Raw genomic sequence first — 13,877 nt, 5'->3', positions numbered from 1 at the left:
ATGAACAGAGTAGTAGAGGCTTAGGTGTTCCTGTTTTTTGGATGATCTGTTCTGCTTCTAGAATCATCTTCTTCATCTGTCCCCATGTCGGAGGTTTGGCTTTGTTTTGTTTTGTTTTGTTTTTGTAATCTCTTGCTTCAGGCTTAGTTCTTCCATATCTTTCTCCAGTGGTCGAAAATTGTCAACTCTTTTTCTGTTGGCCCATCTGTTCATATCGTGGTTTTAATTGCCGGGCTGGGAGCCAGATTAGCCCCGTCATCTGTGGATATAAGAGCAAATCCTCGACCTCACAATTTAACATACCCAGGGCACCATTGGTTATTATCATTTTTCCAAAATATTGGTTGTAAAAAGGGTCTGGTATTAGAGACTGTGTGATGTTTTTCAGCTGCAGTGAGCTTTTGTTCACCTCTTAAATCCAAAAAATTAAGTGTAAATAATGCTTTCATTAATTGATTCTTTGGATTCAAGGTCATATCCCCAAGTTTTTGTTTTTGTGACATGGTTTTTAATGTATGATTAGTATGTTCAATAATAGCTTGATCTTGTCGATTGTAAAGGAATGTCTGTAGTATGATGAATCCCCCATTTTTGGCAAAATATAAGAAAAGTGTGAGAAGTATAAGCAGGGCCATTGTCATTTTTAAGATTCTGGGAGAGTCCCGTTGTGGCAAATGCTTCTAAAAGGTGCTGAATAACATGGGCCGTTTTTCCTCCTGACAAAGGTGTAGTCCATACAAAACCAGAATATGTATCTATTGATACACGTACATATGCAAGGCGACCAAATTGCAGAACATAGGTAACATCCATTTGTCATAAATCATTAGGTTGTTGACCTCTGGGATTAACCCCCTGAGAGTATGGAGGAATGACAATAGGCCCACAAGTGGGGCAGTTTGTGATAATTTCTCTAGTTTAAGAGAAATAGAAAAGTGTTTACTTAAGCCTTTAGCATTAAGATGAGTCAGATTGTGAAAATCTTGTGTTGTAATAACAGGAGCTGCCAATAAGGAATCTGCTGTAGCATTTCCTTCTGTCGAGGGATCAGGGAGGCCAGAATGAGATCATTTGTGAGTAATGTATATAGGATGGGATTGGTGTTGGAGACAATGTTGTATTCAAAAAAATAAGACCATTCTGAGCCATCTGAATAAATATTAATGGTTTCCAAATTTTCAATCATTTGTTTAGAATAGGCTGAATCCGTTAAGATATTGATGGAGGAGGATACATCCTTAAGTAATAAAAATATGGCAAAGAGTAAAGAGTTCAGCCTTTTGTACTGAAGCATATGGGGATTTTACATATTTAGAAGTAGGACCATAATATGCAGAATAACTGGATTTGTTGGCATCTGTAAAATAATTAGGTCCATTTACAGGTACTAATTGTACAATTCGAGGCATGATAAAGGAGGTGGTTTTGATAAATTCAGTTAATTTGGATTTAGGATAATGGTTGTCTATGTGACCTATATAATCTGCAACTCCAAGTTGCCATGAAATGCATTGCCGATATGCCATGGATATTTGTGCATGAGACAGAGGTACTATAATTGTCTCAGGGTCTTGGGCTGTTATTTCCTTAAGTTTCTCCCAACCCTTAAAAACTAACATTCCGGGGCGCCTGGGTGGCTCAGTCGGTTGGGCGGCCGACTTCGGCTCAGGTCATGATCTCATGGTCCGTGAGTTCGAGCCCCGCGTCGGGCTCTGTGCTGACAGCTCAGAGCCTGAAGCCTGTTTCAGATTCTGTGTCTCCCTCTCTCTGACCCTCCCCTGTTCATGCTCTGTCTCTCTCTGTCTCAAAAATAAATAAACGTTAAAAAAAAAAAGTTTTTAAAAAAAATAAAAAAAAAACCTAACATTCCTATTTTGTCTAATTATGTAGATAATTTTTTAAAGGCTTTGGTAGAAAGAAATATCCATTCTGTGATTCCATTAGCCTGCCAAAGTACTCCCATAGGAGAATGAGGTGATGGTAAAATTAACAAGGAAACAGGTAGCGAGGGGTCAATTCGAGTAAACCGACAGGAAGCAATTTTTTGTTCGATCCATTGTAATTCTTGGGATGCTTCCGGAGTTAATTTTGTAGGGCTATTTAAATTGGAATCCCCTTTACGTACATCAAAAAGATGAGTCAGTTGATAAGTAGGTATACCTAGAGTAGGACGTAACCAGTTAATGTCTCCTAATAACTTCTGGAAATCATTCAAAGTATGCAAGGTATCTCTACGAACTTGAACATTTTGAGGCATTATTGAATTTTGTACTAATTTTTGACCTAAATAGAACAAGGGATCTTCAAATTGAATTTCGTCTTCTGAAATAATGAGGCCATATTTTGAGAGGGTTGCCTGAGCTGCTAGAAAGAGTGCATGTCAATCATGTCGTTAGGGTAAAGCTAATAGGATGTCATCCATGTAATGGATGATCTTAGCATGAGGAAACTGAGATCATAAATATTGGAGAGGTTCTGCAACAAAAAGCAGACAAAGAGTAGGACTATTTAACATTCCTTGAGTTAAAACTTTTCATTGAAATCTGTTTATGGGCTCCTCATGATTAATTACAGGAACGGAGAATGCAAATCTCTCCGAATCTTTAGGGTTTAAGGGAATGGAGAAAAAACAATCCTTAAGATCAATAATTATAATTTTCCAATCTTGAGGGATAGCAGCAGGTTGTACTCGGAAGGCCAGGCTGTAGAGCCCCCATAGGTTGTAGGATTTTATTTAGGGCTCAGAGATCAGTCAGCATTCTCCATTTTCCAGATTTCTTTTTTATGACAAAAACCAGAGATTTCCAGAGACTAATTTAAGGTTCAATATGTCCCGCTTCTTATTGTTCAGAAACTAAAGATTTTAAAGCTGCCGGTTTTTCTTGAGAAAGCGGCCACTGCTCTATCCATATGAGCTCATCATTAAGCCATTTAAAGGCAGCGCATATTTTTGTTCTTTGGCAGTGGTCACTAGGATAAATTTGGATATCCTAGCCTTGTGGCTTTGTATTTGGGGAAAATATCGAGGGGTGTTTTAATGCCTTGTTGATTTTTATCTAATCCCTTCAGTGGGTCATATCCCATGGCACATATTATATTTTTATTTTGAGTAGATATAGATGGGATATTAATATATGCACCCCATTGTTGAAGTAAATCTCTACCCCACAGATTAATGGCAATGTTAGCCACATAGGGTTTAAGAGTTACTATCTGATCCTCAGGTCCTTCACATCTCATAATCTGTTGACTTCTTTTAATTCCAAGAAGCCAAGTCCTGTAAAAATTACAGGTATGTTCTCAACAGGCCAAGATGAAGACCAAAACTTTTCAGATATGATGGTAACGTCAGCTCCAGTGTCTACTAATCCTATAAAAGATTTATTATTAATTTTAAGATGTATTTTGGGACGAGGATCTTTCAAAAAAGTTTGCCAATATAATTGTTTTCCAGTATTGCCAAAACCTCCAGTTCTGATAACAGGATTGCTGTGGCCCTCTGTGTAAGGAAGAGTAAGTAATTGAGCAATTTTATCTCCTGGTTGAATAGTATAAGGGTTATTGGCTGATATCATAACTTGAATGTCATTTTCATAATCATAGTCAATAACACAAGGATGCATATGAATACCTTTAAGTGTAAGACTATTCCATCCAAAAATAAGGCCTATTGTGCCTTTTTCTAAAGGCCCATATTTAGTGATTAGTGTTTTAGCTTTTTATCTCATTAGATATCCAATGAATTTATCTCAATTTATCATGCAAACAAAACTTAAATGTTTTAGGTTACCAAAGACTTTGAAAGCTATCTTAACAATTACCCATGAAAACTATGAGGCAAACAAAGTTAACCATTACTTTAAGTCATTCTTTTGTTAACAGATTGGAACAGAGATAACATGAGTTTATTTGACCTTTAATAAACCTTAGTAGAATAAAGTTTTATATTTAAAGTTGATAATTTGAAAGACAAATCCAACAAATATAAATTAGTTTAAATATTAAATATGTTTTATTAACCATTTAAATCCTGGGAAGTTTGTTATAACCTTAGGATGTTATTATAAAGCATATCCTAAATAGGATTGTAAATTATTATAAATCTTAAAATTTTATTTATTTAATTAACGTGTCAATAAAAGATCCTAAAGGCGAATGTATAGCATTATATAGTTGTTAGCAAAACTTAGTTCCTTTAATATTGAGAAGTTTTACCTAAGCAATCAAAGACTTGATAAAGATGAAACTTAAAGCTTTGGTGTTTTTGGCAAAGAGAAAAGAAAAAACCTTTGTTTACATTGTCTTATCAAGAGCAGAACAGTCAAAGAAAGCTCTGTTTTTTGAACAGAGAGAAAAGCGGAATTTTAACCTTATACCAGTATATTTTAAAAATTCCATTTATCTCAACCTTGGTAGAATAAAGTTAAAAGACATGTCTATCTTAATATTTTATCTGTGTTTTCTTAAAAGTTTATCATTGTTAATTTTTTCCCGTGGAACCAGTGAGGAAATTTAAAGTTTAAGGAAGTGTTTTCTTTGCCTTTTGACAGCGTACATCTTCCTGAAGGTAGACAGAGGCGCAGAGGGCAAAGAAAAGAGTTCACATGGTTCTAAAGTCTGCCAGCTCAGATAGACGAACAGATACCGATTTTTGTTTTGTTTTGTATTTTTTGTTTGGTTTGTTTTTGTTTTCCTTTAGTGGAATCAGGCAGTCTATGTTGGGCCAGAGAAGACAGGGAAGTTTCCCGAAACAAAAGGAGTTTTGGCAGCTGCTTGGGAATATTCCTTAAAATCTCTATCCTGATGTAGACTAGCCAGAGACAATTGGCTCTAATCACTTGTGGGTGGCGGCGGAGGCCATTCTGGTAAAGTATTTTCCTCAGGTGCTATATAGCTTTGATTCCTTTGGAAGAAGATTCATCCTCAAAACTATCAGATGTAAAATCCAATTCATCTTCTTCTTCTTGATGAGTTTTTAATTTAGATGAAATTATATTTTGTTCTGAGTCAGACTGTAAAGGCTGTAAAGCCATCTCAAAGAGCATAAAAGACCAAACATTTAAAGAAATGATATCTCCATTTTGATGAGCATGTGTAAGCGTTTTTGTAATTAATCTCCATTGTTTAAGGTTTAAAAGATTTTTTCCAGAAGGATTAAACCAATAGCAGTGTTTTTTAACCAAGTACCAGAGCTCATCAAAGGTTCCCCTTTTCACTTTTACTCCTGAACTTCGCAATAAAGTACGAAGTATGTTAGAGTAAGCTTCATGATCCTGAGACTGGGAGTTTCCCATACTTCACTATCCCAAAGCGGGGACTTACCTGTCCTACCGCTCCGCTTTGGTCCCCTGTGACTGTAAACCGAAGTAGTCCAAGACTGCTGCACTGAATCCTGCCGACTCCACCAATTGTCCCAGAGTCGCAAAAGATGAGTCTGCAAACAAAGTGCAGTTAGTGAAGGTCCTCATACTCTAGTTGGAATGAGGCCCCCACTCCAGAATGAAGCTTCTTTTTATTAGGATAATTGCTAAAGGCTATGTGCATAAAGTCAGCCAAGCAAGTGTGTTAATCAATGTAATGGTTTAGCTTTTCAAGGTTGAATTTTGAGTTAACTGGTTTCTATATCACTAGGAAGGGTCAGGTGTGAAGGAGGATCGGCCTTTGACAATGTTAATGGCTCTAGGCGTTCCTTATGAGCCTCAGCAGTGTTCAGCTGTGTAAACATGTCCTAAGGCCTTGCACCTTCTCCAGCCCTTCCCTTTTGAGGTCTTTTCCTTTGATGCTTCTCTCCTGCATCTCCCACAACCTTCCTTTAGTATCTGTTCACATGTGAACCATTTCAAATAAATTTAATTGTACAAATGTCATAAAAGATTAAAGAATCCTATCATATGTCCTTTTAGCAAAATGATATGGTTTGGGTTCTTATTGTAAAAGATACACAATGAAATCTTCATGTTGAATGACTAATTGGATGAGAATATTCATAGCTCCTTTTATATTGTTCACTCATCAGTGCTTGAGTTTTAGAATGTGCATTTAGAATATTGTCTTCTAAAAACTCAGTATCGTATACTTTCAGTTTCATAATCAAAATTAGAAGCTAGATGACACAAACAAATGGAAAGATATTCCATGCTCACGGATTGGAAGAATTAATATTGTTAAAGTATCCTTACTACCCAAGCAATCTACAGATTCAGTCCAATCCCTGCCAAAATGCCAATAGCATCTGTCACAGAACTAGATCAAATAATCCTAAGATTTGTATGGAACCATGAAAGACCCTGAATAGCCAAAGCAGTCTTGAGAAAGAAGAATGAGGTGTCACAATCCCAGATTTCAAAATATACTACAAAGCTATAGTAATCAAAACAGTATGGTAGTGGCACAAAAATAGATGCATAGATCAGTGGAACAGGGTAGTGAGCCCAGAAATAAACCCACACCTATATAGGCAATTAATTGGTGACAAAGGAGACAAGAATATGCAATGGAGAAAAAACATTTTTTTTCAATAAATGGTCCTGGGAAAACTGGACAACTACTTGGCAAAAGAATGAAAGTGGACTACTTTCTTACATCATACACAAAAACAAACTCAAAATGGATTAAAGACCTAAATATCAGACCTAAAACCATAAAACTCCTAGAAGGAAACATAGGAAGTAATCTCTTGGGCATCAGCCCTAGCAATATATTTATGGATATGTCTCCTCAGGAAAGGGAAGCAAAAGCAAAAAACAAAACAAAAACAAAAAACTCAGAATTACAAAATGAAAAAGTTTTACACAGCAAAGAAAATTATGAACAAAATATTTTTTTTAGAATGCAAAGAATTTTATTTTTCAACTTCTAAATTTGAAAACAAAACAGCCTAGGTTAAATAATGTAGTTTTCCAAAGCTGAATATGCTCATTTGGAGCTCAGTTTTTCTGGCTTGCAGTAAGAAAATAACTTCCTAAAATTCCTATGCAGGAACACTACTGTTTGATTATCTGTGATTGGATGAACTGACCAATCTCAGTTGGTAACATCCCTTTTTTTCCCCCTTGATAAAGGTTTAAAAAATTCTAGAACAGACATATTTTTCTAGTCTTATACAGACAATCTCATTCTAAATGTCTCCTAAGAGGCATATACCATATACAGGAATCCATTTTTGTCCTTCTCACTTTCATATACTTGAGAAATCGGTGTGGACACACTCACTGTGCTGTGTCCATCCACTAACAGGAAGAAGACTTGATTGGTGTTCAGCTGTAAGCACCTTCTAATTATCTTGATGGGCTCACCCACGTTGACATGATCAGACACAAGAAACTTGGTTTTGTCCAGGACAGGAAGTTCAGGAAGTTGCTTCTCACCCTTGTTACCGTTCTAGTGAATGGGAGAAGATATTTGTGATGATATATTTGATAAGGGGTTAATATCCAAAATATACAGAGAACTTAGCACAACTTAACACCTAAAAACCAGAAAATCCAATGGAAAAATGGGCAGTAGACCTGAATAGACATTTTTCCAAATAAAACACATAGATAGCCAACAGATAAACGGAAAGGTGCTCAACATCACTAATTATCAGGGAAATGCAAATCAAAACCATAATGAGGTATCACCTCACACTAGTCAGAATGGCTAGTATCAAAAAAGATAAGAAATAACAAGTGGTGAGGATGTGGAAAAAATGAAGCCCTCATGTGCTTGGGAACGTACATTGGTGCACCACTGTAAAAAACAGTATGGAGGTTCCTTGAAAAATTAAAAATAGAAATATCATATGATCTAGTAATTGCATTACTGGGTATTTACCCAAAGAAAACAAAAACACTAATTTAGAAAGATTGCAACATTATTTACAATAGCCAAGATAAGGAAGCAACCCAAGTGTCCATCAGTACATGCACGAATAAATAAGATGTGGTGTGTGTATACATATACACACGTACATGTACATGCTCACACACGCATGCACACACACAGGAATATTACTCAGACATAAAAAAGAGTGAGATCCTGCAATTTGTGATAACATGGATGGACCTAGAGGGTGTTACGCTGCAAAGTAAGTCAGAGAAAGACAAATACCATATGACTGCATTCATATGTGGAATTTAAGAAACAGAACAAACAAGCCAAGGAAAACAAAACAAAAAAGCAGAGAGAGAGAGAGACAAAGAAAGAAACAGATTCTTAACTATAGAGAACAAACTGATGGTTACCAGAAGGGAGGTCAGTGGGGGATAGAGGAAATAGATGATAGAGATTACACATACCATGATGAGCACTGAATTGTTGAATTACTATACTATACATCTGGAACTAATATAACACTATATGTTAACTATACTGGAATTAAAATTCATAACTTAATAAAAAGTATATTACCATTAAAAAAATTGATGGTGATTCTGTAGGCACTGTTCAAGTATAAAGGTACTCAAAATAATCACAAGAGTGCAGATTTAAATTTTTTTTTTTTTAAATCAGAAGCTACTATGCTGCTGTCAGTTTCTTTGCATTTCTCTCTTTTTCTTTTGGCATTTATCTTTTGATTCATTTGATAATACTAAGATATCTTTTTTGTCATTTTTCTTCCTCCTGCCATTGTGGCATAAAACAAAAAATGGTTTCTCAACTTTGGCACTATTGATATTTTAGGCCAGATAATTTCCTGTTATCATGGGCTGAACTGTGCCCTGTAGCATGTTTAGAAGCATCCCTGGCCTCTACCTACTAAATGCAAATAGCACACATTATGACAATGAAAAATATCTCTGGACATTGTCAAATGTTCTCTGGGGGACAAAATCATGTTTAGTTGAGAACTACCATTCTAGACAAGTCCTTCAATTCTTCTGTTGCCTTATCACGGGCAACTTAGGCTGTTGCCCTAAGTGTGACTATATCCTTCTTCAAAAGACTCCAGCCATGGAGTGTGGGTTTTGAAATCATACAGAGCTTGATTCTGTTAATTTATATTTTGTTGTTTTCTAACTGTCCTGTACCTTTCTGATTCTTGGATTTCTTCCTCTGTAAATGGGAAAAAATATAACACTTATTTCTGAGTTGTGAAGATTAAAATCATAGATCATATAAAGTAGTTAACGTTGTATTTGGTACAAAGAAAATGCCAAGTAGTGATAACTATTGTTATTAAAAATGATAAGTATTAATAATGATGAGCAATAACAATAATTATTATCATCTTCTTCATCATTTATGTTTAGTTACCCAGTTATGATGATCTTATATTCCCAAACGCTTCTTCAGTGAAGTTACTGGAACACGCAAATATCTCTTCTTATTCTCTAATGAGTACAGATGACTTATTTAACCTCTTTAATAGCAGTTGGCTCTCTTTCCTAGTTGTTGTAATTATTCCAAACAGTGCATTTCTGTTTTATTCCTGGTTTCTTTTTCTGCTTTATTATTATTTAAGAAGAAATGTATAAAATGTTGGAAATGTTTTTATGAGTCTCAATCAAATTTATTTTCTCCTCTATATTTTTGTATTTGTCTTTCAGAGTCAAAAATTGCATGTTCAAACAAAAGGAGGCAAAGTGATCTGTCTGGGAACAGTTTATGGAAATATAAATATTCATGCATCAGATAAAAGTGTAAGATTGAAACTTTTTTTTTTTTTTTTTTTTTAGCAATTACAGTTTTGTATCCAATTGGCTCACACAACTTGTAGGTAGGTTCTTCAAACTTTGTGGCATAATATTCCATCTTTTGAATGCATTTTAGTTCATTAGTAAATTAAAATTTGAAATTTAACTGATCAAGTATTATACAACTTAAATTTTAGCTTGTGACTTAATACTTTTGACAGTTCTTTAGTTCTTTATTTGGAATCAATAACATCTTTAAATAATAAATGTTTAATCCAAGTTCTAAAGGGATGTTTATGAACATGGATTAAAATCGATCATTAAGTTATACTGCCATGATCAGGATTAATTTTTTTTATGTGTTAGGTTTATTTGAGCATTTTTCTAAGACCTGTTTACTTTTCCTTTGGACTAGTAAAGGTTGAATTTCAAAACAACTTTCTTCAGCATTTTCCACAAGATGGCACCATTAGGTAGCATTACTGTTCTCCAAAAGCTTTTATTACCTATAGGGATTTTTTGGTTGTTCTAAAATAGCTTGTATTTTTAAGTTAACTTTTGTTGCTTTCTGTGATTTTGCCTACAATGAAGAATATAGATGTAATTTTGAAATATAAATTATCACAGTTTTCTTAACATTATGGATAATGTTTTAAATCTTTGAGAAAGATCTTGGTCACCTTTTATTTTACACTTACACAATTTGTGAGAATCTTTCTTTGTAAATTTAAATTCTCTACTCAGCTTTTCTCTGAGATAATTGGTGAGGACAAGTTATAAATATATCTTGTAGGTAAATTATTGTTGGCATAATTAAACAATGTAGATTTTAACAGTAACTGTTTCTACTGTCATCACTTTTATTTTCCATCACCGGTGTCTTAGAACCTTTAGGACATTGTTTAAACCCAAACATTTGAATTTATCCTTTAAATTAAACTAGGAAAGTATTGAAAGATACTGCCTGGCCTTACGTGGCAGCTTTTTTGAGATGGCATTTAGTTTCACCCCTTGGATTGCTGTGGGCTTGGAAGTGCAAAAGCGAAATTGTACCAACTTTGCAGCTCCTTTAAATCTGTCCTTTAAATCATGGCTTATGTGAATTGAAATGATTTAAGTTACCAAAATATTACATTTTGATATTCAAATAAAGGTATCAAAGAAAAATTATAATCATTTCTTAATTATTAGCTGCTGTTCCCACTCATTAGTTATTTATTCCAACTTTCATGGTTTATTAAATATTCATTTATTCCTACTTTCTATTATACTATTTTGTTTCTTGCCTGATTGAGTTTTGTGTTGTGTTAATGTAGATATTTTCTTTATATTGTGTATAGTGTTCATACTTAAAGTATATTTCTAAGTTTATGGGTTTTTATATAAAATAAATGCTTATATATTTACTCTTAATATATAACTTTCACAGAGATGTGCTATAGATATTTGAGAGGCAGCATATTGAATTGGTTAAGAGAACAGAATTGAGAACCAGACTACTTGGGTTTAATTCCAGGCTCAGCCACTTACTAAACTCTGTAACTTCAGACAAGTTACTTAACCTCTGTGTCTTGGTTTTCTGAAAAATGGAATAATAGTAATGGACTTAACTCAGAGGGTTATAATGAGGATTAAATCAGTTAATATAGATGAAGTACTTAAAACAATGTCTGGCACATAGTTATCTCTAATATGGTATTTACTATAATGATGATGGTGAAGGTAAGTGAAAGCACAGGAAAGATGACTAGTCCTAGATCTACCAGTTAACTTTACGGAGTCTCGTTCCATTATTCATAAAATAGGGATGGTATTATTTGTTTTTCCTATTCACAAGATTGTGAGAATAAAATGAGTACTGTAAACACTTAACAGCATTTTTAATATGTTGTTTTAAATGGAGTGTCTATTTCTAAATAGTATCATTAATTTTAGTATCCTAAGTTTGGTACTGAGAAACTAGAAATACATTCCCTCTGATGGTTGGATGAATTCATGACATGGTTGTCACTTGACCTCTCTTAGTCTGAGCTACAAAGCCACAGTACTTTCTTAAAGTTTGATTTTTATTATATATGTTGATTTATAATAACTAAACTTATGAAAAACTTTCCTTCTTGTATGGAAAAGAAAATTAATTTATAGCAATATCTCTGTCAAGAAGGTATTAATTTTTGGATCTACTTTTTGTTCTTTCTTTAAACAGCTGCTTCTGTTAATAAGCAAGCTATACAGTTTAATCCAAAGAGTCTGTTTGTTCCCTTAGCATTAAATAACTATAAATCAGAACCTCAACATTTTGCTATAAACTATGGTGTCCTATCTTTAATTGTTCTAGTTTGTATCTGATATAGTGCATCATATGTGGCCCTCAGTGAATTTTGAATTTCTTTGAAGTTAATTTTGTGGAATGATTGGTTAAAATAACTATATTATTGTAGTGGGGAAGGTGTGGTACTTTCACATGCTTTCATTTGCTTTGGTACAGCAGGGGAGGATATTTTTCTAGTTTTCTACAAAATAAAATATTTAGAGTTTAATGAACAAAGTAAATCCTTGACCATTTCCAGATACTCATAAGGAGTCTCATAAAGGCTTTATTTGGTTGTGGGGAGAGTCTAATCAAAAGTGCTCCTTTGCTAATTTAATTAAGTTTCAAATATTCTTTCAGTATTTATCTTTTGTTATTGCCTAAACCAGCCTCACCATCTATAAAAAGCTAGAGTGTTCCTCCTTGTCTGCTTTATGGAAATACTTGGAGAGTTTGAAGCCATGCATAAAGCAGCTTTTCATGAAGAACTTTGTAGGTAAAGGACAGATTTTTTCAGGAATTTTACACCTATGCTATAACACTGAGGAATGTGAAATATCTATATTCTCGCAAATTTGAATGAATTGTAGGTAAAATATCTTTTTTTGACTGATTTATTGAAACTAGATTTAAAGTGAAAATTCCTATGAGTCTATAATTAGCTTAAAAGAAACTGTAGATAAGAAGCAATCAGGTGCATATTATATACTTACTGAAAGCTAAAAAAGGAAGTTATATATCTCAAATCCAGAGGGTGAAGAAATTCTAATTTGCTTCCTGGTGGAACTTCTGAGTGCTTTTCTTTCTCTTTTTTGTGCTTACAAATTTTAGTATTCTTGAAACTCAATTCTTCTTATATAATATTTTCATTTTTTATCAGTTTTTGAAAAACGTATTAGGAGTGGATGACACTAGTGTGGTGATGATGTGTTGAAAATCGATCTTTCTTTAAACACCCCAGCGTAATACTTGAATTTGATGCCAGGCAAAATTGTAGCATGCCTTCCTGGTGATTCTGTTTCTATGTCAACATAAAAGTAATTAACACTCAGACATAATTAACACTCGACGCTTATAAAACGTTTGTTTGAACTTTGATAGAGATGATTAGAAATTATTACTGGATATCTTCATTTTATATTGTGTTCAATATTTGAAACATAAATTCATACTAAATTTTGTTAGGGAAGCTTAGGGATAGATACAAAATTCTTTTCATTTTGTTTAATAGAAAGCTACTTTGTTATTAGATGTAAACTGGAAAAACTGTATAATTGATAGTGTATTCACTAATTAACAGATGACAGGAGAAAATCATGATAGTACAATAAAATCAGATAAAATATGTGCTAAAATTAAAAGCCTATTTATAATTTAAACAAATTTGAAATAGTTGGAATCTGATACAAAGGATCCAAAGGATATCTAGAGCAAACATCTTACTCAATGATGACGCTATATTGTAAGTTTTCCCTCTGAGAAGAGACATAAGTTTAGGATGCTTGCTATCTCCTTGCTTTTGTTCACTGTTGAGTTGGAGACCTGAGCCAGATAATTAGGCAGGAAAGAGCAGGAAAAATGCATTAATATAAGGATTGGAAAGGAAGTAAAGAAACTATCACTTGCAGGTAATGTAAATATGCATGTAGAAAAATTTTCTTAAAAATCAGGAAAATTATTAGAATTAGTGAGTTTAGTGAAGTTGTTGGATTTAAGATCACATACAAAAGCCAATTAGAATAAAATGAAGTTTAAAAAAAGATTTATAATAACACTTAGAAAATACCAAATAGGAATAAATTTAACAAAAGCTGAAGAACTCTACAAAGAAAATATAAAACATCATTAAGAGAAATTAAAGATCTAAATAAGTGAAGGAATTTAATGGGTCTATTCCACATTCCACAGAAAATACATTGTTGCTCACAATATTATAATTAGAGCTAGAG

At 33.7% G+C, this 13,877-nt stretch overlaps 1 protein-coding gene across 3 annotated transcripts in view; it reads left to right on the top strand.

The window, feature by feature from the left end:
• The window catches only part of FAM185A (family with sequence similarity 185 member A), a 90,355-nt gene that overhangs the window by 7,115 nt on the left and 69,363 nt on the right, over positions 1-13,877 (top strand). For all 3 annotated transcript variants that reach the window (XR_006196569.1, XM_042916201.1, XM_042916193.1), the window contains exon 3: positions 9,531-9,623. Coding sequence is in view for 2 of the 3 variants with exons in the window: in XM_042916201.1 (XP_042772135.1) it covers positions 9,531-9,623 (93 nt within the window). In the remaining variant the exon portion in view is untranslated. The remainder of the gene's footprint in view (positions 1-9,530; positions 9,624-13,877) is intronic.

Source organism: Panthera leo, chromosome A2, assembly GCF_018350215.1.
Source record: "Panthera leo isolate Ple1 chromosome A2, P.leo_Ple1_pat1.1, whole genome shotgun sequence".
Classification (NCBI taxonomy): domain Eukaryota; kingdom Metazoa; phylum Chordata; class Mammalia; order Carnivora; family Felidae; genus Panthera; species Panthera leo.
The sequence above is the reverse complement of the archived record's forward strand: the minus strand, read 5'-3'. Positions and strand labels throughout refer to the sequence as shown.